General features: G+C 42.0%; 1 protein-coding gene across 1 annotated transcript in view; it reads right to left on the bottom strand.

Annotated features, from left to right (window-relative positions):
- The window catches only part of elna (elastin a), a 46,603-nt gene extending 23,015 nt beyond the window's left edge, over window positions 1–23,588 (bottom strand). The window contains exons 1-7 of the mRNA XM_069669029.1: window positions 23,319–23,588; window positions 15,107–15,175; window positions 14,415–14,462; window positions 13,267–13,365; window positions 13,039–13,065; window positions 853–903; window positions 686–763 (exon numbers count right to left, since the gene is read on the bottom strand). Coding sequence (XP_069525130.1) covers window positions 686–763; window positions 853–903; window positions 13,039–13,065; window positions 13,267–13,365; window positions 14,415–14,462; window positions 15,107–15,175; window positions 23,319–23,394 — 448 coding nt within the window. The 5' untranslated portion in view covers window positions 23,395–23,588. The remainder of the gene's footprint in view (window positions 1–685; window positions 764–852; window positions 904–13,038; window positions 13,066–13,266; window positions 13,366–14,414; window positions 14,463–15,106; window positions 15,176–23,318) is intronic.
- Between the last annotated feature and the right edge of the window lie 1,177 nt (window positions 23,589–24,765).

The raw sequence follows: 24,765 nt of genomic DNA, 5'->3' as shown, positions 1-24,765 counted from the left end.
AATTAATTAATTAATTAATAATTAATTAACATCACTATGTTTGATGACCTCCAGTTTCCATCACAGTCACTGATTCTGAAGGAATCCTATTTTAGAAGCTCAGTAAACGTGCCTGACTGTGATGTCTATATTTGTTCTTGTATCTAATGGGAGCTTCCATAAACCAAAGACAACATAACTCACACCTACACCTGATGCACACATCAATCTTGTATAGTTATTAAAAATAATACTTTAACCTACATCATATGTTTGTATGTTTGCAGTGTTCTAGGTCATTGATAACTTTAAAATGATGTTTTTTTTGCTGATGTGATCAGCTGATATTAAGTCAAAAATGATCTTTTCATTCTTTAAAGTGTAAATTCAGTTGACACAGGCAGGAACTTTAGAACAGTTAAATTCACCAGAGGGTTGATTAAACCAAGGGACTGCCATGAAGGGGGTGTTGTTAAATAGAGAGCGTTTCTGTATGACGGATACATTATATCTCAGAGTGGTCTCAGATGAAAGCTAAAGGCTCCCAAAGTTTACCCATTTCACAGCCATTATATGCTCAAATAAAGCAAACATTACCGACCAAATCTGAACCACCAATCAACTCATGTAAGCAAGTAGCCAGTGCCATCACTCGTGTAGCAGAAAACTGATTTTATATGGAGACATTTCCTGCCATCTGCTGTACCTCTTTTAGCCGCCTTCTGCCCAAGGCCTCCTGGGAAAAAGCCTCCTGTGCCTCCACCGCCGTATCCACCATAACCACCTTAATGAAACAAAGAGGCAAATGTGAGTGTGTTGGCCCATTGTGTGGCGTAAACACACAAGTTTTAATTCCAGGCTACAAGTACTCACCTCCTCCATGGCCTCCAACTCCCAGACCACCAACTCCTAGATTGCCATAACCTGAATGTGAAAGAAAAATCATAGATATGCACGAGTGTAGAGATAAAAAAAATGGAGCGAGAATCACTGTGATACAAATTGTAGATGGGGGCAGGGGCATTATCTGTTCAGCACAGACTATCCTTCAATAAAGATAAGCCATCACTCATGTTTCATCAAGATATTGACCCTCACTCAATAAGAAACTTGACATGATAGGTTTGACCTTGTGGTTATGCTGTATTCTAAACACTGGAGGGAGCAGTAATGTTCCTTCTGATACAAAAAGCTTGTCCAAACTGATCTATGGGCAGAAAAGCTTTTGGCCTGACATGATGCATGAATAAAGTCATATCCCAGCTTGGGTTCCTGCTTGCTGACAGGAACGAAAACACGTGAGAGGAAGATGGGGAAACGGAAAAACTGCGGAAAGGGGGAACGGACCTGGAATAAAATGATCATGGAGCAAAAGTGCTTAAAATTTGGAGGCCAAATAGGAAAATATAGCCCCCTGTAAGTTCATAAAATTCTTTTTTTTTTTTTTTCTAAAGTATGTTTTATCCCAGCCATAAATGTAGAAACGTGTAAAGTGACAAGTGCCAGAGGACTTAAAACGGGAAGAAAAAGTTTGGATAAAATTGTTGGTGTTCAGTGAGTAATAAGCAGCGACTATCTGACACCTTCCTTTAGGAGTGACTGAACTACTTTCACAACGAATTAAACAAAAAAGGTAATTAAATAAATAATATTGAAGATTTTCATTTAAAAAAATGTCTGTTAAGTCACTATCTACTGGGAATGAGGTAACACAATGGTGATTGAGCCTATGGCCCACTGATGAAAGCCTTTGCATTTGCAGTATATAGTATTATTATGGACTGGGTGTTTGGTGCGACTTTGAAGGAAAAAATCACAAGTGGCGCCCAGTAAGTGATGTATTTTCCATCACCCAGCAGTGGTTGGTCTGCCAGAGAGGGTAGGCAGAGCTAAGCGGTCTCTGTAAGTGTTGCGAGTAAACAGTAATCTACTACGGCTGAACAAACAAAGAAAAGATCGATGACTACAGATACAACTTCAAAAATAAGTGAAAATCCAAAGAAAAAGAAACAAACTCGACGCTCAGATGAAGGCAAACAGTCTAAAAAGGAAAGCGACCGTCAGCGAGGAAAATCAAGAGTAACAACCGGAGCCAACGTTACACATGCAACACTGTCTGGATATCTGGGAAGTGTGCTCCCGCAATTACTGCTTATCGCCATAGGTGCCGCCAAAGAGAACGAAACTGAAATCTTTGAGATTACAACTTTAAATACATCAATAAAACTCTGCCAAACTTTGTTAACTTGTGATTCTTAAGACAAAAAATAAAACACAAAGAATGAATTGCGGCCACTGATAGCTCCATAAATTGTGCATCATTTGCACCCTCTATCTGCCCTTTCTCAAGGTCAGATTCACAAAGCAAATGATGATATTCAAGCGCAAACACAGCCATAAAGTTTCACAGATCCATGCAGTTTGCTCCTGTTTTGTGTCTGCACCTCCACTCTCTGCTGTGCACTGATTGGTCTCCTGATTTTAATAATAATGACAATATATTATCATCAGATTGTTTTTACAGTCAAACATTTTTTGGTCACACAAAAGGTGGAATTGTCGTCATGATCCCTGTAAACTCAGAGTGCGACAGCCCTTAGTTTGTAATACTGCGCTGCAGTTAACACCAGCTCTCTGCAGACGGTATATTTTCACTCTAACCGCACGGTGCTGTTAGTGCTGGTGTTAACACGAGGCTCATTTGCATAGAAAGGGGTGAAATTTGCCCTGAATGTTTGCATAATGACTCATTTACACGCAAATGGCACCGGAGCACACAGACGCTGTTTGCTCTGCAGTGCACTTTGGGAAGCATTCATCCCTCTGCGTGTGCTTGGACAGGTTTTGTTTTTTGTAGGCGCAAAAGCCGCACAAACCTTTAGTGAATCCCCCCCCCCCAAAGTGTATTACTGTTAAATGTTAAGTAAATCCAGTAAATAAAAACAGTGATTGAAGGCTGAATATTATTCAAATATAGATGAATTAATTTCAATATAAGTAGTGTCAGATAATTGCCATAGTGATTTATTTCTTTGTTCTTGGGCTGACTTTGTGTTTTGGAACAAGTCGGACACGTGATTCTCATAGTTTTATATCTCAAAGTTGTATTAAAAGAAGGTATGAGCTCAACAAGCTCCCCAATCAGACACAAACATGTTGGAGTAATGACTGTTTTTGGTAAAAGAAGAAATCTGAATCCTGCCAGCAGGCTAGTCTGCCGAGGAACTTGTTTTCATCAATACTTAAAAGCCAAAAAGTCTGGGGTGAGAGCAACTAAGCATGGGAAACAAGCGGAACCAGGGGGAGGGGGGGGATCAGAGTGGGGGTAAGCTCTTGGAGTCCAGCAATCTGCAGGGTGCAGGTAATGATACTGACGAGTAGGGGGAGGAATGTGCTGGGAGACACAGAGAGAAATATGGAAGTGTGGAGTTTCATGATCTAGTCAAAACAAATGTGGGTACTGGCCTTGCCAAGAGCTTGGCAAACAGATTGAGCATGCAATGCGAGCTCAGACGCTAAGCTAAGCACCCCTGCAATAATCCATCTTCTTCAAAGCTCTCAGCTCGATTGCTCAACCATCCCCAGACACACCTCGAAGTAATAACAACCGTAATCAATTCTTATATAAATCAGAGTGGTCTGGGGTTTTCCCCTTCCCTGTGTCACTTGTGCCGACACGCCTCATTTGTCTCATTTTTATAAGCGATCTCCACATACCATTAAAAGGTTGACAATAATACATAAGATAGTTAAAAGACATATGGAACACTGTTGATGCTGAAAACCCTAAAGATTACTTAGTCTGTGCTTTGGAGGCTAAACCAGACACATTTCAAGCCAGAGTGTCTGTTTCGGCGGTCTGGGGTTAATGTGTGTGTCAGTTTGAGTGTTGGGAGTATACAGCAGAGATTAAGCAGAAGAGATACATATAGAGAGAGGGAGACGGACCGGACTATGGAGACATTTAGCTTACTCATCCATCATCTGGCCCACCTGTGCTCACACGTGCATGACCCGACCTTGCCTTTGGCAGGCGCGCTCAGGGCCGACCGGCACCTGCCACGTTAAGTTTAACGCTCTGATTCGAGATCAGGAGACAAGATGCAGACATGCAGGAGCCTCAGAAGTTGTGTCGGAGTGTGACCATGTGTGCAGACACAAAGTTTACACAAAGCAACTTTATTTAATGTAGTCCTGACATCACTAGACACTGGGAAAACATTGAGCTCTCTAGTTAAAGATACTTCCCCCGAGGTTGTGTATGTTCAGGGTCAGAGTGAGAGGACACATTAACTGAATTTGGATCACTTTCTGTTTGGCATTTTACCAGTGGTTGTATATTTTGTGAGATGGCAGGTAGAGTTTTCAGTACAAAAGCTCTCTGTCTGGCCGTATTTACTCAATGTTGTCAGCTCAAACAAGCAAGCTTTTGTTGGACTCCTATTGTTACAAGACGTCAGCTCTCACAAAAAGACCTGTCTTAGCTCACACATTACTGGAAGTCTACACCAATGTTGTTTGTTGTCATGAACCACACACACGGAAAGTCTGCACCATGACCCTGGTATCACATCACAGCTTTTCTTGGGTGCTGCTCACGGTATTTAGTTGATTGCTGACAAGCTGAAGGATTTCTGTTCGCTAATGTAGTGGCTAATTTCTTTCGCTGACCCTCAAGGCATAATGGGAAGCTCAAGAGACTACTTGAAACCAACTGCCTCTGGACCTTGGACGAATCAGCTCTACAAGAGGTCAATGCTCTGAGCAGCAGATGGAAGGGACAGAAACCCAATACTACACAGGAGGGAGGACTGGAGGCCAAAGGAATTGGAAGGTAAGTGATGCAGGCCTGTAATGGATCATAGTTTCCTCCATTTAGATTGAAAAAAAAAGTGTGAGAGGAACATGGTTTTCCAGCCAGTTTCCAGTCAGAAAAGACCTCTGGATTTCACAGCTTTGCAGTGACAAGTGCAACAGCCGGTTGTCAAGGTGAATTTAGTTTTGTGTGGCACCATTTGATTGAGCATAACCTGACAGGAGTGATTCATTTGAGGTGGCTGGTTTAAGACTGATCTCAGTGAGGCTACACATGTAAATGTTAGAGTCTTGTTTTCACCAGGATGAAGGACAGGCACACTCATCGCCACATCATGGTACTCAAACTGAAGACTGACACTGAAATAAAACTGGCCAGACAGCATGGCTAGTTCTTTCAGTCACCAGTTGTGTTCTCAAACTTGGGCCAAGTTCAAGTGATGGATATGAGCCAGAGTGAACAGAAATATCTGTTTTCAATCTCAAAACTGAATCGTCTTGCTCATGCTCCGTTGGGGTTAGGTAAGGTAATCCTTTGTTTCAGAACCAGAGGAATACAAGGGACATTAATCAAAACAGTGTCTTCTGCTCACAGTCTCTCTCTTTCTCCCGGTTCCTGCATCCTTTCCTCTCGCGCTTTCCTCTCAGAAAGGTGTCTAAGAGGTTGCGCTGACCAGACACGAGGTGTTAATAGCACGAACCAGAGGAAGCCAAACGTGAGAAGTGAAGGATGGATTTTCTTGCTCCTTTCCATCTCCCTTTTCCTCCTCCGCTCCTCTTCTCCCTACTTTGTGATCCAGCTGGGCCTGTTGAAGGGTTTAATTTAAGAGAGCAAAGAATTCCATGGCAGCAATCCACGGCAACTGTCGGCAGACACACAGAAAGTAGACTTTGGAGCTGGAGCTCTGGAATGTCCAGGAATGTCTTGGGACTTGTTTCTCACAGTTTTCTTTGTTTTAGGTAATTTTTAATCAGGCAAGTAATCTAAGAACAACTGTTTGTTTACTAGAAGGCCAGGGGAACAATATAACTCCTCATGTTTCTCTGAAATACTGTTGGACAAGAGGTCCTATCACAATTTAAAACCACAAATAAACAGAGTAAAGGCTGGTTTAAAGAAACAAAGTGTGCTGTAGCAGAGTAAATGTTATTTTCTGTAATTTCATGGAAAATGTTCGTGATAACTTCATCCTCAAAGACTCTCGCAGGTCCGCAGAGAATCTGCATTTTACTTGATTGACAGGCAGAGTCTATTCTCCGGCTGTGGTCCCATACAAACTTTCACTTTGAAAGCTAAGCCCATCATTATGTCCTTCACAGCCATGACACCGGATTTTTATCAGCATCAAATTATCACACCATTCCATTTCCAAGTTAGCGGATAGATTGCATTCTTACGAGGTGACGCAGGACAAGCTGGATGAAAGCATAATGATGCGGGGTGCTGTAGTGATTCCAGATCGCGTGAGACAAGTGGACACACTGAAGCTCCCCTTGCTGCCTCTCCCCCTCCGTCTCCTGTGACCTCCCCTGCTCCTTGTCACTTCCAGGTTCTCTGAGCTGTCAGTCATGGGGCATGGAGCTGTGAGAAGCAGGACTGGTCACATGTTGGACTAATTAAGCATTAACAGTCCCACCACTACACACAAACTCTGTCCCGCTCTGGCTGGTGTGAACCAGCCAACTTTGGCGTCAAGCCTTTTATTGTTTTCGCTTTCCTTTTCCATGGAGTCATTGACACTATCAATGAGAGGTCCCAAAGCCTCAGCCTCCCTCTTTGCCAGATGACCCCGAGCGCACTCCTGCCAGAGCTCCTACAGACAAACAGGGAAAAGGTCTCGGGTTGCTTCATTCTCTAAAATCTTTGCTCTTTGGGTTGCGTCCAGGTCAAAATCCGTGTAATAAAACTGGACTTCCAAACTGCTCCGTGAGTGTAGTTAGATATTGTTGGTATGGGTGGTCACTTTTTAAGTTTTATAGGGGACATTTGCATCATACTTTTGAGAGAATGTGCTCACTTTCATGATGTGGTCAGCACTTACACTGATGAAGCAACTTTGGAAAACGCTCACAACCCACGCAATTGGGCAGCAGAACACACACACATCATCGCTGAGGCATTGAGCAACTCTTACAAATGGCTCCAAATTAACTGTAACTGTAAAAGTCACCATTACATGCGATGTGGATTACAAGCCTCGCCACAGGGCCAAACCGGGCTGCTTTGCCAAGTGACGTCTGTGGCTGCCTGACCTCACCAGCCTGAGTCCTTTGGAGTCTCTCACCTTCACACACACGCCTTACATCAAACACATCTGTGCAAAGAGCATTACTGTTGTCCCTTCATTCAAACTGTGCTAATTGGTACATCATGCCTTACACCATGTCCACTGAGTTTTTGATGTCATTGTTTATACTTCAAGTCATACAGAGCAGAACATGCTACGCTATAGGCTTACAAGTCAACCAAACAGTTCTGCCTTCTCTGGGTTTCTGTGAGTTTAGAGCCGCAGCTATTCTTCTTTTTATCCACGACTGAAGGAATATCACTGTTGCTCTGCCAACAATGAGCCCCTGAATGTGTTCAAAGAGTATCCCTAACCCACTGCTCATTCCATTGCCTATTTTAGCTTGGCACACAGGCTCAAAGAGTGTACTGTAGAGGCATGCGGACAAGGCAGACACACACTGCCTGCATTAGGGTAATCGTGGTACACAGAGTACAAGTGCACTCACTGAATGCAACTTTCAAAACCTGCAAATATCTAAAAGTATATTCCATGTCTAGAGAAGCTGAATTTTGCAAATTAATTCATCGGGCAAGAAAACAAGTCCACAAACTCAGCCGGTGGCCATGGTATGTAAAGTTGGCCAAGTGTGTTTCCTTTCCCAGATGGTCCACATATGCATCTGCCATTCCAGTGAATACTTTTCTGACAACTCAGGGTTGAGCAAAGAGCCTAGTGTTCCTCGGGCCGACTCAGCTCAAAACATGCACACTGAAACTCTGACGTGAGACTTATTGAGTGTCCAAGTTCCCCTGTCATTACAAAGACTATGATCACTGAGCGGCCATCTGAAGCATTTCACCATGACAAACTTATGGGATGCTCTACAAAGAAAACAAGGGAGAGAGATTAATTGCATCACTGACAGTGGACAGCTGTTTACCAAATTGTACATTACATGTATGTGGAGGTATTGCTACACATCAGGATACCTATACGTCCTAAAGGGGCCAAGGCTGAAGTCATTTCAAAGCCATTCATCTTCACAAGTCATTTAGTCCAGCACTGACTCTGGATAAGAATTGAGAAATCCAGAAATCAAAAACATTTCACCGAAGTGAGATAATACCAGTGACTAGCACCGCACCGGGAATACAAGATTTACTGGAAAAGATAATAAGCACAAATTGCTTACTTAAATATACTTTTTGCACGGACGATTGACAATCATACTGCATTTAGAAAGCATTGCTTCAACTTGCATCACAACTTAAAGCAACATGTGACCACGTCCCCCTTCTGTTCTGCTACAGCTATACTCACCAATTGTGGACACATACAATCGACTTGACTAAAAGACTAGTACTGCTGGAAATAGAACCCTTAACTCCTCTGCTCAAGTATAAAAGCTGCACTGTCGTTGCTTATTCAGTCACATATACACTAAACAGGCCCTCAGATCAACAGACTTAAGTCCACTCCCACCAATGATTGCAACAAGGTGGTTTAACTGGTGATCCATCTTCATGGACTCTTGGGGAAATAAGAGCAAGAACTTCCTCCATCACTGCATAAACAGGCCACGCTGCCAGATGGACAAGGAGGTCCGTGCTCCAGACCTGCTGGCAAACTCAACATGGGAGAGGTTAGGAGAGCATGGGATGGCTCATCAACTAGCACTGTGAACATGGAAACAATCACATTGGTGGTAACTGGAGAAAAACCACACCAACATGACACGGAACACGCTAGTTAAAGGCTGGGGAGCTGTGGTTTGATCATGGTATTGATTCAATGTTGGGAAACCGTAATGAGTGGCATGCGTGACTGATTAGACGCCAATAAAAACTGATTAAGCCCAGAGCTTATCTTGCTTTCCGCCAATGTCATTCTAACTTCACAAGATTTATTTGTGAGGTCACTGAAGATGCTTAAAAAAACATTTGGCGACTAAGACAAATCGTTTGGGAAGCAACAGGCGTTCTCCTCGGAACAAAGTGTGCTGGCCGTGTGTACATTGTATGTGGTGAGTCCAGAGTTCAATATCAAAGATAATGAAGTCTTGAAACCAACAAACTGAGGAGAGGATGACGGAACATGAGTGGGTAAGAATAGAGGAAATTGCAATCATGTACATAGCCTAAATAAGTATTGTGTATGTCTGTGCTCTGGATGAGGCACTGCACATCTCCAAGTGTCAGGACACATACTCAGTATTTATGTGTGTCTGTTTTTGTCTGCACATGTGCTAACACTTATAATTACACACATATGAAGACCATAAACAGATTTACATACACTCACGGTCATGCACATTCACATGCAGATGCTTCCAGTCTCTGACAGCTCAGTAGACAGGTCTGAGCCGGTAATGAAAGGCACATGTGCTCCAGGAGACGAAACCGTCTCCAAGCTCATCTTCTTTTGGCGGAACACTTTCATCCTCACCTCGATCTATCAGTCGCCTTTCCGTCAGTAAACTCTCTAAGCATGTGTGTTGCAGGAATGAATGAGCATATGATGTGGAGTGTATTACTGAGTGGTGGTGAATGCGGACGGCGCATTCAGTACACAGTTTGTTTGCAGGATTTATCGGCGTTTTCCGCTCTCCTTGCTTCACCTTGTCTCTTCTGTCCTCCCTCTGTCTTTTCATTCCTCTGACTTTCCTCTCCCTTCCTGTTATGAAGCAGACAAGTATATTTACTGCTTCTTCAAATGATGACCCTGATATGAACCCTCCTGAATTTAATATGAACCAGGGAGGTTTGAAGACGAACCAAAAGATATGGCTGCTGATGGGCAGTGACTGAGATTTACTTGCAGAAAGGTCCAAATAATATCAAAGTGTTCCAAAGAGCCAGACTTTGAACTGACCGGGTGAGTGGTGAAATAACAATTTTATTTGTAACTAAATATGAGCAATATTTCTAGAAACAGCCGAAAAGTGAGTCCAGCATCAAATCAGAGTGCAGTGTTGGCCACATCTCGGCTCTACTACAGGTTGGCCTGTTGTCACAGGAACCATTAGATCCAAGACTTCAGAGCTGTGTCATAACAAATCCCACAGACATGTCGCTGCGTGCACCGGCGTAATGAATCATCTTAAATTATATTTGTATTGAAGTTTTTCCAAGCGTGATTTTATCTTGCACATAATTGTTTGAACGCTTTTCACTATTTTTTTTTTTATAACATATCATCATTATATTTATTAAGTGGCTGTGAAGAGACAAAATAAAGGTGGGATAAGATGTGATGACTATATACTCTCTGTTGCCAGTTTATTCAGTACTCTTAACTAATGCGGTCTAACACAACAGCACTGCAATAAATCATACCTTAATGAGGGACTGCTGTTGAGTTGTATTGCATCACAATGTGAGGTTTAGGAGTAGGCCTTCATCATACTCACATTATCAATTTCTGTCTTTCTTTTGGCGTGCTGGTTGTGGGTGGAACTACCTGAGAGACCCAGTTCATTAGGGGGTCACGCACAGCAACATTGATGCTCAACTTTATTAAATTAAAACTGAGAGCTTACTACTGATTACCCTCAGATTTGTTTCCCTTTGAACAAACAACAAACAGCTGAGCTAGTACCAGAACCAAAATGACAAACATGGCACAAACATGAGCTGACTTTTCGTTAGTCCCTTGCTTATTCTAGCTGCAGATGCGACTTCCAGGGAAGCCCCAAACAAATTAGTTTCTTTACTTTAGTCATTACTATTTACTTCCACACATCTCCAACACACTACCGCCGATACACTAACAAAGAGCTGCATGCCGGTTGTTCTTATAACGACAATGAGCCATGCTTCATAGTATATAGGCATGTGGAACAAGAGGAAACCTCCAGGATTTAACACTGACCTTTAAGCTAAAGGGACACATACTGTAGATATCCCCCCCAGACAAACCTTTGTCAACCTAAAACAGCCCAGTGTTATGGTGTTTTACAAGTACACAGACATCAGAACAGTAAACTCTGTTTCTTGTTTACAGCCTTCACACTGTCTTAGACTGACAAGAGGCTAGCCTACGAAAGCCAAGTTTTGGCGATCAAACAAAAAGGACTGAATCCACCTTCGCTTGAGGCAATACAAAAAAAGGATTCACTGTCCAACAGCTGTTCATAAAGAGAAAGTTCCTCTTTTCCAGCTTTCAGTGTTTTGTCCAAGCTGGATGCTGACAGGCTTCACAATTAGTGTAACATTTACAAGGTCTTGCATGAGCTGCGCTGCAATTCACTGCAGTCACGCTACTCACAAAGCCAGCTGCTGTTCTCCATTACTGGCCAGGCAAGGTGCGTATCTGTGGAATGCAATGTCACTGCTTGGCTCCCACAAAGAATGAATGGCAGGTCTCATGTGTGTGTGTGTGAGCGTCCACCTAAGAGAAGTTAACAATTGTTTTTATATCTGTAACTTTAGCAACAGAATACCGTTTTATGCATTAATAAAAAGAGTATCATATAACTTTTCCTGCAGCACAAGCCAAACACTGACTAACTCACGCAGATGCATTCAACCTGCTATTGTTACAGCCTTACCTGCTGGTGAACTTTAGATGCTCATTTGTTTAATAATGAAAATTAATACTTGTAAGGCATGTAGAAAGTTTTTATATCCAAATGTTGATGGTTTCAGGCAGTATTCTCCGGATGGAATGCAAATTGCTGAAAGACGCCACTGTTGGAGAGCAGCATTAAGAGATTACTCAACATAATTACAACCATGAAGCGGAACAAACTACAACCCCTCAGTGAATAAAGTCTCTCCTTTCATTTCAAAAATGTGTAAAACCTTAACTAACCCCTCGCTGATTTCTCTGTTAGAGATGTTAGAATGAAGTGGGATGGTGAGATCCTCAACACAAATTGCTCTTAATTCAAAAATAAAGTTTGCTTTCCTTTTTTCACGAATGTAAATTCTACAATGTACAACCGGTGAGCTACAGGGAGAACTCCTTTGCATGCAGAAGCATGAGCCACACTTCCCTTCTGATCCCAGCCAAAATCAACTTCCATCAAATACTTGATATTAGGTCATTTTCACATAATGGCTCTCCTGCAGCTCTTGTTGGAGGGTGGGGCTGTGGCGCCCCGGAGGGACCCTTCTGTAACCTGCTCCATGTGTTATCAGGACTATAAGACGATTGCTTGTTTCCTTATCTTTCTCAACACATAGGAGGTAGGCTGAGATTTTATCAGCAATGCTTACAGAATTAAACGATGGCTAAACATTTGCTAAGTACCGATGCAGCGCAGACTGAAATACAGCAAAAGAAAATATTTACTGTACGGTATCGGAGAGAAGGGCCGTGTTAAGTTCCAACACAGAGGTTTCCAGATATTGTAAGCGTCTAACACTACAATAACATTAATCAGAGCTCTGGCACCATTGTTTGGCAGGCGTTGATGGCCGTTTTCACTCTGCCAATCATCACTCCCTTATACAGGAGAGGTGTAGGAGTGGTGGAATCTCTGTATGGTCCCACCCAGTCAGGACGCCCCAGATAAATGCAGAGCCAGTGTAAACCAAAGCCGACGAAAAACACGGGGTCGATAAGAGAAACTCTGTGACAACCAATCAAGACTGTTTTTCTTTAGCCACAGCTCTGATTCGGTTCAGGTCTCCCTGCTCTGTTGGTTTGTGAACATAATGCAGTCCATACACTGACCTACTTTACCCACCCCATAACATACTGTATATTTCCTTCCTTTCAAGCCGATTCAACAGAATATGTAATGCAGAGGAATGTTCCATGTTGTAACCAAAAGAGATCTGTTTGCCTCCGGTGCTGATTTGCATCTATTACTCTATAATGTAAACTAAGAAACTATAATATATAATACAAAGTAAGAAAGAACACATGGTTGTGACAAGATCTCTAAATATTTCATTAAAATATTTAGCTGTACTTTTCTTTTCTCAAAAATGTGGACCTGCAACATAACCCTACTTTACAGCACTTTTCACAAAACACAATATTTTACTCACACGGTCTAACTTACCTGGTTTCGGGGGCTTTCCACCTTGTCCTATCCAGCAAAAACAACAAAAAAAAGTATATGTCAACAATGTTTCTTCCAAGTTATTTCAAAACATTTGCAGACTTTCTCCAAAAAAGTTGTTTCATTTTGTTTTAAACATTGCAAAATAGAGTTACATTCCATTATTTGGAATTCCCCCTTTTTTAATAATGATATTGAGATGTGAATAAAGTTCCTGCAACTTCATACCTGCTCCCAGTCCTCCGAGGCCCAAGCCACCCAGCCCAACACCTCCTGGCACCAAACCACCCGGGCCGACACCACGCCCGCCACCTCCATAACCTCCTACTGTCAGGGACAGGTGTTATTGCGATCAGTAGGGTCGACAACATTACTGTTCTCAGCTTTCATCATTTGCTAACTATGTTCATGTCGTGTCGTCATGCCCTTGTCACCACTGCCATTGTTAAGATCATGCTAATCATCTCGGACTGCAGAGCTTCTATGAAGAAATGAGTAACAGGCCACACGTTTTCTTAAAGCTTAAACCTCATAATGTTTTCCAACAAACTGGCTTAACCACAGTGGTTGGCGGTTAAACACATTGTTTATTGCCACAGCAATATCCCTAGGATATAATTATTCTTGCTTGTGGTGGTTTGACAAGGAAGTCTGTCCATATGTTTCCTCCAGATTTGACCAAACCAATGCTGAGTGCTGACAGGGAATTTGTCTTCAGAAGAGCTGAAGAGAAGATCCGTTTCGCTTGATTTTGTTAACATGAAAGAACCTTGTTGGATGCTCCAACTTCAGTTAGCACTCAGACACAGCTTACAACATCCCACTCACAGAATAATATCGCAACTCAAAAGTCTCATCACATCAGTTCTTCCTCACTCGTGGCTTTAGTTCACAGGGACGAACTTGTTCAGCAAATGGAAGCTGTAGCCATGCCAGGACGCTGCCAACGCTTGGTGATCTGTTGCTTGAGAGAACTGTGCATGCAGAGCTGAGTGTATCTGCCATGGATGTGTGAGATTACAAACACCAGAGAGAATATTTGTGGCTCGGCATTCAACCAAATGGGGGCAATGGCCATGAAGACAAGACAAGCAGAACCCTGAGAAATATACAAAGCTTTCATGATCGAGAGATTACTTAGTCTATATTAACATCTGGAGCTCTGCCTGTAGTTTAAGATCAGGAGTTGAACCAAAAGTTTGATTCATCACAACAGAAAAAACATTAAAGTTACAACATAGAATCAAACTCAAGTTTCTTATTTCCAAAACACTGAAACAGTAGTGCAGGAACCAATTCATAATGAACCAGATGTGATTCTTAAATGTTTTTTATATATGGGCAAAAATCATAAATCCACCATCTCCTCTACTCACCTGCAGCTTTAGCTGGTTTATAGCCGGCAGGGACTCCTCCAGCAGCCCCTTGTAAAACAGAAACCATACAGAGTAATGAGTCATGCTACTGCTACATGTAGTGATGCAGGGATAATGTTTTTTATATTTATATATATATATATATACCAGGTTGTCATACTGATCATTTATTATACTTTTACACATTTTTTATATTTAAATGTGGTATGCAATATGCAAACAAAAGCCACATTTACAGTATGCCAAAAAGACCCGGATGTCATACTGATTTGGAAAGCATCTCCAGCATGCATCGGACCGGTCTGCCTCGTCTACTGTATCCCACAATGCAATGCGGAACGTCACAACGGCAGTTGAAATGGCAGACGGCGGCAGCATTCCCCAAGAGCAGAAGGGGGCGCTATAGCGGCGCTATAGCTAAAGAAGCAGCGGTTTGCTTTTGACGAGCTATTGTTTACTTCCACTTTCCAAAACCGGAAACTGGCGCAGCATACTGCAAAATACATTTGAACAGCTCCATACTACATACTACCGCCGAACGCGGTATGCAGTATGTAGTATGTGGTATGTAGTATGTAGTATAGTGTACAGTATTCAGTATATAATATATAGTATGCCATTAGAACACTGTCTTGGCTGTGTTCTGGGTGTTTTGTTTAAACTGTCCAGACAATTATTAGAGGCTGTATTACCTGGAAAGTATCCAGTGCCTGGTCCAGCACCTCCTGGTCCAATCCCAGCACCAGGTGGCACATACACACCTGAAACACACAGCAGAGAAGGCTGAAGGTCTTCTTCTATCACCAACAATTGTGACACCAGCTAAAAGTGGCCAAACTGTTCTCACCCATTAATTAATTTTATTGCTACAGTTATTAAAGCATTTGTAAACAATGACCCCATTTATTAGATAAACATTCTTAAACACTTTCATCATCTGTGACCCAGACAGAAAATCTGAGATCGGTCCTTGGCATACAGATCCGCCCAGGGTCATGGTTGTGGTTGGGTGCACAATGAAACGTGAACACAGCCGCCCCAGCCAGAGCCAGGGTGAAAGCATAAAAAAGTAAACTTTATAGGCTTGATTAGGAGAAAATTCCAATTGTTTTCATTCTGATGAGGTAGTGCAGTTGGAGGCCTCCCTCAGAAAGCTGCTGCTGCACTGTGGACATCCCTCAACCCCCACCTACATCCCCCAGCCTAATTTCTCGTTGATTTCTGGCTGGAACCCAGAGAAACTCCTGAGATGGTCGTTCTGAATCCCAGACACGGTGGCCTCATGGATATAAGGAACGGCAACAGCAATAAAAGGGAGGGAGGATGAAAAAATGCCTGCAGTTGTTCTGGGACGGCTAACAGCTAAATCCAACGGGACGCTGAGCTAAGGCCAAAATTACAAAGTAATATTTTTTGAGGGGAAAACCTGGTTTATATCTCTATAAACACAACGCAATGGAGAGAATGGTTCTGCAGGATCACCATGATTATGTTTAATGGCTCTTACATGTTTTGTGAGGCCAATTAATTTAAACCACATGTCAAAGGCGTTCAATGTGTTTATTAGGGAAAACTGTGTGAACACTTCGCTTTGAGTTCCGTCCACTGAGTGTGATCATAAGGGGAAGAACATAACAAGGTATGAGTGTCTGGTGTGGTTCAAAATACACGTCAGATGCCACTAAAACATGAGCCAAATAGTGATGGATACTGATTCAACTATAAAGGCTTTAACTGACATACTGTCACATTTAAAGTGGTATTCTTGCTATTGTACTGCTAGAGTCAAAAGAGATTTGCAGTCACCACAAAGCAATGGAGGGAACCAGTGAAGTGCAGAATCCAGAACCAACTGCTGGAAGATATTGTAGCATATAATCAGACATTTACAGGATGGTGAGGCTAATCAGGTAGGGGGATGACGCATGTAAAGAAGGGTATGCTTTTATTTTGTGTAGAAGGTTGTTAAAATAAAAGTCTACACTGCAGAATCTGGAGTTGTTGATATAATTATGATATGGTTATTTTGCGTAGAGCTCCTTTATCCTTCCGTTAGCATAATGCAGTGAGCCAAAGAGGGTTCACAGAGTGCACCATGTGCAAAGTAGACACATTTCCCATCATTTTGGTTCAATTTTCAGCAGCAATGTAAATGGGAACAGTTATGGTTTGGGACAAATTATGACTCCATGGACTAACCAAATAGACAAATGAAAAAGAACTGCCTCTAAACTCGACCAGCGGACGAAGGAAGAACTCATACTGAAAAGCCTGTTGGTTCAAATAACATTAGAAATAAGTAAATAACTGGTTCTTAATTTGATCATCAGACTAAACGAAGGCAAATAATGTGTGTGTACGTGTATCTCTCAGTTTGCACGCACCACTGGCTCCATGACAGAGACCTCAGGTACAGGCACCACACGACAAGGTTGGAGTGATTGTTCTCAATTCTGCCCCCTCAATTCACAATCAAACGGAGGATTTCCTGTCTCGGCACCGCGAGCGAGGAAAGAGGGAGTGTTTGTCTAGTCCAGTTTTCCTTTTTCTTAGAATCACATCGAGCTGCTGCGCCACTTTTACAGAGTGCATTAGGTTCACTGAGACCATGCATCCAAATAAGGCACACACTGACCTATGCCAAGTGACCTGACCAACCTCAATAAATTTGAAGATTTATTCATGATCGTACTAATTATCCTCCTCATCGCCATGCGCTTACGTTCCTTGTGAAATCAGCCAGGTCATGGGAATGTGCTGGAATGTGTGTGAAGGACAAGAGGACTTGTGGAGCACGAGGGATTAGATTTCAGAGTTGACCCCAGTCAAGAGTTTGCCCTGAGTTTTGTAATATGATTGAGGTTTGTGGAGAGAATATCCTGGGAGAAAATATTTAAAGACCGTCTTACGAGTACAAACCCAGTGAACAAGAGCATGAGAAGTCAAACACCACAACTTAATAAGGTTATTCATTTTGGAACAGGTTCATTCTACTTGGACTAAGTGAGAAACAACTTGTAAAGATGCTAATGTAAAAAAAACAAGAAAAAAAAGCAAGATGGGGAAGTACCAATAAATTAGTGCCTGTTACAGGCTTGTAAGTAATAAGCCTAATTGCTATCAGTTAAAAACAATTACTGTTCAGCTTAATAGGCTTTTTTATGGTTGTGGTTTGGACCCAGAGCTGCTCTGAGTGCATTAAGAGGGTGATGATGTACATGCACTCACAGGAATCTCGACAGTGATTTGAATTTATCTCCGCTCCCCCTTGGACTTGAATGTGGTCCAACTTTCAGACTCACAGTGGATGGGGTGTCAGTAAGCCAGGAATGCAGCCAGTCATCAGCAAAAAGCAAAACAAGTGAAACACGCATGTGAAGGAAAAGGCTCCAGGAGTGGCGTGCTGACACTTCCTGTGATGTTTCACTGTTAATCACAGTGTGTATCTAACGATTGTTGGAACTTTAGTAGAAGTGATTTGCCTGTCAACATGTCCATATGGATCACACGTGGGTTTTTTGATGCGCTGGAGTTTGTGTCCCTTTCTGGCAAAACAAATCTGTTGTCATGTGTTGAAAAGCAGGGCCCAAATGGAATACCTGTCTGTTTTCAGTTGGGATAAACATTGTTACCATACAGGAACAATGTGTGAAAAGCTCCAAGGCTTGGATGCAAATCATATTTTATATACAACATGTGTGAATTTGAGTGATTTGTTTTCATTCCCCTTAAAATGATGTAATGCAAAGGAAACAGGCAAACAGGTGGAAAGGACGCTGTCCAAATCTTTGTGTGTTAGTTTTGCATCATGTTTGGACTGTCGGGCTGAAAAGAAGGAACAGACATGTTTATTAACTGTTAAGCTGGCGTGGTATTCTATCTGATATTTTACCTGAGCATCACAGCTGGTGATCAATGATTAATGAATGTATTTACAAATTACACTCCGTGTGGAAAATGTATGCTGGCTTAAAAACCCTGCATTTTATGGATGACATGGGTGGTTGGACCCACAAACAATGATCGAATAAAAGGAGTTTGGAAATTGTAAGTCAGAACTTGTTTTGTTATTGAATAAAACTAAAGCCAATGACTGTTTTTCCATAGTGCCTCCCATGTTAATGCTCTCTGTGACATGAAATCATTTCGTTTATTTACAACAAGCTGGTGAGTAATGTGACATTTCCACGACCCTTTGCTGTGGTAGTTTCAAAATTGGCCTTAAACTAAATAATTAAATGCCTTAGAGTTGTTGGAACAATTTGCATGTAGTGAGGCATGCAAAAACACCTGCAAGTAAAACCTCACAAAGTTAATTACTAAATACCCCATCCTTTAAAAAAAGTCTAATAGGACCATTACCAATTATGAGCACAGTTCTGTGGTCCACATAGTTTCAAGTCCTAAGAAATGCATTCATACCACTTTAACCACCTGCAGTTACACAACTCTACACCAGTATATCAATCCTTTTCAATCAAATAAAAAAAAAGGCTTTGGCAAACTTACAACTGTTGAATTCAAATGTATCCAAAACCACTGTCCCATAAGAGGAGGTTTGGTTCGCACTTTTTGGAAAGCTCTCACACTGAAACCCTGAGCAACAGTGCAGTAAAGCAAACACTGTGGTTCCTGGCACCCTTACATCTCCCGTTATCAGACATGTGACAGCTGGCCTACTATCAGTCACCCCTTGCACTGTCTAGTTTCCACTGCATGTTGTAGGGCGAAGGAGGAAAGTGTGAGGATTTGATGGGAAATCAATCGGATTCTTGCGTTAACCCTGACCTGACTCCACCTTTCATTTGTTCACTTGCCAGCCTCGTCTCTGCGACACTTCTCAGCAGCAGAGCATCAGAGATACGCACCGGTTAAAACAAACTCGCAACGGACTACGAGGAATCCATTCTTATCTTGTCATTGTTCAGTTGCTCGCCTTTGGGTGTCTTGGGTGAATACTGGAAGCTGACGGGACATCATTACAGGATTAGGAAACCAAAAGAGCCTTTGAAACTTAATAGAAGGGTTGGAACAGCTGTGGACTGTCCTGTCTTGGTATTCCACAGCTGAACATGACATAAGACGAAGATTACCATCAGCCACAGAGCTAGTGGACACAGCTCATACTGTGACTCCAGTCCAGAAACTGATTTGTGTCAAGCAGTTGAATTGACATATTGAAAGATCCAGTGTCAAAGACACAATAAAGGGCGACATTGCCTATTTAATGCTTATTATATTTCCATGATTTAATTTGCCTCGGCCCTATCTTAAGCTATTTCAGAAAAAACGAACAAATGCAAAACTGAAAATAGCAGAAAATATGACTAAATTGTTGAGACTGTTGAAATAGGACACAGTAAGTTCTTGTTAGCTTAGCATTTGAATCATGAGAGAGAGCATGGCGGCTGAGAGAGGAATCAATAATCAGATGTATGAACACAAACACATTTCTACTTTACTATTATCCTGGCAACGACAGATGCAATTTACATCTATGATTTATATGTGTATGTAGGAACAGGAGATGTTCTCCAGTAGTTCTACAGATAAATTAAAACAAAACACTTGCACAACTGTTTGGTTTGGTTTAGACCGACCTACTGATGCCAAAGGCCTAAAGGTGCCATGTTTACCCCCACCCTCTCCCACAAAGAACATGCCCTGAAACTAATAGAACACAGACTACAGTGTTTTCTTTCAGAGGATTGTGATTACTCTGACGTAATGCGTTTTCAGAATTTCACTCTATTCTATGTCAACCTATTTTTATTAAAACAATATTTTTATACTTTTGTTATAATGATGTTTGTAAACCAAGAAGAGCTTGGACGTGAGTAGGCAGCGGCGGGTTAAGATGAAAACATTCCTCACAGGAGCCATTTCAGATTGCTGGCCCGGTGAGACCTCACAGCCTGGTGAGGGCTGCGAGCAGAGTGGCTTGAATGAATCATCTGAGTTAATGTGCTCCTTTGTTGAACACTTGGCACTGGCTGACTGCGGGAGAAACATCCCTGTGGGAGATGCTCAGACTGACATTCATCCACAAATAAAGAGTAAGAAACTAAACATTTTTTAACTCTTTTTTGTTGAGGACTCATTTCTACGGAAGGTTTACAAAAGGCCAGTCAACATGCTTTGATGTAAATCTGCAAACAGAGAATCAAATAGTCCAATCTCACAACACTTTCCCAGGATTTGTGTAAGGCACAAATACATGGAACAACAACTCTTTCACAATAGCAAACCTTAGACAGTCTGCGCTTGTAACTGAAGGGCTCCTTCCCACATGAGCACTGAATGAGGTCACCTCACAGCAAATTACACCAAACCGCTCTACATCAACAAATTAAAATGCATTTGTAGGTCCAGCATTAAGGAAACTAAAGAAATTTAACTAAACATCACTCTACTGCTCAAAAGGAACTTTAAATGGTCCATCCCTTTATTTGCAGCGTAGGGCTGCTAAACACTGGGGTGCCTCTGTGTCACATTAACCCAGTATGCTGTGGTTGGCACTCAACCCTTCCAGAAGGCGGATTAGAGCCAGAGGTGTACACAACACACGCAACCAATAAAGCCTGAAGCACCACTTGCTCTGGGAATTGAGACAATCAGTTTGGGTATCTACCAGCGATGCTGGGTTAATGCTGCGATTCATCACAGTGTTTTGTGACAGCCAAGGCATGCCATCCAATCTGCATTCATTTTGTTTAACTACACCTACAGCCAGCTTGTTACTGATGAATGTATTAAATCCTCTGAAGTCTCAGAGCTGAAACTGATCAATGCCAAATGAGGCAAACTGGCTCCCAGCAATACTAAAGTAAACATCACACAAAGTCTTTAATTCTTTGGAGACTTTGAAGGAACATGGCAGCTCCCCCCCCCCCCCTTCATCTCCTACTGGCTGCTCAGAATTGTACCATTAAATGTGTCTGTCATAAATGCCAAACAAAGACAAAGTCCACTGGTTATTATTTAGTAAGCCTGTCTGAAGGGAACATAATTCAAGGTAACAATCAGATAGACTTAATAGGTGATCTTGGCATTTACGAGGTTAAAGTAAATAATAAAAAGCAACCTTATAAGCTTAGTTTTAATAGGGCAACAAGGGAATAGGCTTGATTAAATTCCTAAGTTGAGGAATGTAGTCAAAGAATTTTATCAACCCTCTCGGCCTGGGTTTGATTCAGTTATCAAATGTAGCAATAAAAAACAGAGGCCACTGAGCCCAGGCTGCGTCAACGCAAATTTATAACCTCCACCTCACTGTGACAGATGTTGCTTGTTTTGTAGAAAGTAAAAGCAGTCTGCCTCCTCCTCAGTAAGAGAGGGAGACAACAAACACAAAACAGCACCTACACAAGGTCAGAGGATAACATGACAGGGGGCTAATTTATGAACAAACTCCGTCCCAGATGTTTCCTCCAGGACTGTAACTCATTTACATGTGTTGATGGAACTCATTCACAGCACATGCTCTCCGTCGTAGTTCAAGGGGTGAAATTCTCAAGCATAAGGTGTTCTCTGCGCAGAGGCATTAAATAAGGGGATTTGGTGTTAATGAGGTTCATGTTACTCATAGATAATAATGCTGAGAGAGGGTTTTTTTAAGTAAGAGATCACAGACACAGACGGAACTAGTTTGAGCGTCACAGAAATGTTTGATATGGATGGATGCTCGCCTGAGATCAAAGTTATGCTGCTAAGCCAATACTGATATCTGCTGGCTCCTCTACCTGCTATATATCTCTGCCCGAATGCACCTCAAAATCTCAAATGAAAAGTGGTTGGCACAAGAAAGAAGGGATACATGTGTTTTCAAACAGGGAAAAGAAGGGCAGATACATTTTTGGATTATACAATCTACCACCTGCAGAAACAAACTTGGTATACTTTGCTATCGTGATCGAATAAGAGTGGGCCAAACAAACAGATGGGAATAATTGCTCTTTATAAGAACAAGATATTTCTTTTGGTTGACTTACAATCTAAACACAATGCATCTGACAGGAAAATGAAAGATAAGGACGTAAACAGCTTTGACTTTTGAGCAAATAAATACAGCTAAAAGACTCGAGCAAATCCAGCCAAAGATGCTGAACATGTTTTCCAGGTGAGGAATAACTGCAGAATTTCAGCCTAAACACGGACAAAGAACCGAATGAAAGCAATGCAGAAAGGGGAGAAAAGGCAAACTCACTGTTTGAATGAGAGAGAGGGGAAAGGTTTGCTCACCACCTCTCTCTCTCTCTCTGTCTGAAACACACACACAGACTTCAAGCCGGACTTGGAACTAACCCCTCGAATCTGCACGTTGCTGCTTCGCTTATTTCGTAGTTATAAAACTTCAATATTGGATCCTGTCAAAGCTGTAAAGGTCACGCTCGCATACACCGTCCATCCACCTGGAGTTCATCAGTGGTGCATTTAAACTATTTTGTTATGCTTTGTAAAGATGGACCAGCTGGGACCTTCTTTTCCTGACATGTTAAAGGATACAGACTGCAGTCATGTAGACATAAGTGTACGCACAGGTGTGTGCCGTATGCAGAACATCAGCCAGACTAAACAATCATTGCGTGTACATGATACCAATTTGTAAATGGGTTTTACAAGTTAGAGTTGGGATTATGCCAAAAGACAAAAATCAAAGCAAGCATGGAATACATTTTTATTTGATATAAATCTGGAGTTATACTGCAATCAATAACTATATTTTAATTCAAATAAGTTTTACCTTACAGCTAAAAAGCATCAAAAAAACGTTTCATTACAGAGGATGTTCAGTTGTATGTCTCTGAGGGACAAAGAGTCACAGACACAAAAGTTGCACCTGTTCTAAGTCTGTGAATGATGCAGCAGAGATCACCGCTCAGTTCACCTGTAGCATGCACTTACCTCCTTGAAGAGAGGGCTGAATCAGTGCAAGGAGGAAGAGTCCGAAGAAGAGCAACAGAATGTTTCTGTTAGCCATCTTGCTCCAAAATGCACCACCCCTCTCCCGATCAGCTAGTTTTATTCTCTTCTAACTAATTACCACGAGCCAGAAGTCTAAAACAGTAGGAAAAAATGTGGAAAAAAAGGGAAAAGATAGGGGACTCAAAGTAATTAAGAGAGAGAGAAGACTCTGGTTCAGTGGATCACTGTGCTTTTTTCCTCCTCTATGTCTGGTGTTGCTGTTTTTATTCTGGTCACTCCTGCCAACATTACAGACGCTGCTGCCAGCGAGGAAAGGGAGAGAGAGAGAGAGGGAAAGAGACACACAGAGGGAGCGAGGGAGAGAGAGAAACAGAGACAACCCTCCCTCCCTCTCATCCAGAAGGAATTGAGCTGTCTGCCAAACATTTGCATGGATACTGAGTGGACTTATCTATAAGAGTCAAAAGAGACTGAAGAGGAGCAAAGCACAGACCCAGATAATCACCGCTTCTCTCTCGCTCTAATTAACTGTTGGTTTGTTTTCAACACATTCGTTTCTCTGTTTCTCTTTAGTTATCGCTCGAGAAATCTTTGAGGGAGAGGGAAAACAGCGCAGCACTATCAGCATGTGTCCACAGGATATCAGACATTACAAAGTCACTGGCAGCATGAATTAGCTTGAAATAGCCGTGCACTGCTGGCAGTGTGTGAAAGCCAGTCCCAGTGGTTCACCAAGTTTTTGAACAGAAGCCAAGCTGTACCTTCAGTGCTGAAACAAGTATGGCTCCTCTTTCCTGATAATACTTGCACATCAGTGGTGGTCTGTATCATCGGACCAACAAAACCACACAGCAACTACAAAAAGCCTCACTCTGTTCTCCAAAGTATGCTTTGCAACTCCTTTTTATTTACCAAAAACAATAATAAATCATGTTAGCGCAACTTCTTAAACTCCTGACTGATTAACGGGTTGGATTTGCACTGAAGTTCTTTCGGGACACTTCCTCAGCGGACACCTCGCTGCTGACAAACCTGCCCCTGTCCATCTGTTTGTTCTAACCTGAGACACGTTTTTTGGGGGGGATTTCAGTAAAAGAGGTTGAGTGGACTTTTTACTGGCAAGTGCTACAGCCAAAGTCATTACTCCCTCAGACACAAACCTGACAGACTGGGCTGTTGCATGCATGCTAATGGCTTCTGCTTTCCAAGACACACAGTATCCTTCATAGAAGTGACGTCCACCATTAGCGTCCGTATTTGCTCATGCTGATTTCCTTAAAGTTAGGTCAGGCGAGTTAACAATTAAAGCTTTTGTTAGGATTGTGCAGACTGAATGCGAAACATGTTTTGGCTGTAATTGTAAAGTGTAGTCACACAACTACGGATTCACTTATTTTCTCTTATGTAGAAACTATTTATGATACAC

This window comes from Semicossyphus pulcher, unplaced genomic scaffold (genome assembly GCF_022749685.1).
Source record: "Semicossyphus pulcher isolate SPU_LCO1_2020_fin unplaced genomic scaffold, fSemPul1.0.p SCAF_19, whole genome shotgun sequence".
Classification (NCBI taxonomy): Eukaryota; Metazoa; Chordata; class Actinopteri; order Labriformes; family Labridae; genus Semicossyphus; species Semicossyphus pulcher.
This window is presented reverse-complemented; position numbering and strand designations above follow the sequence as displayed.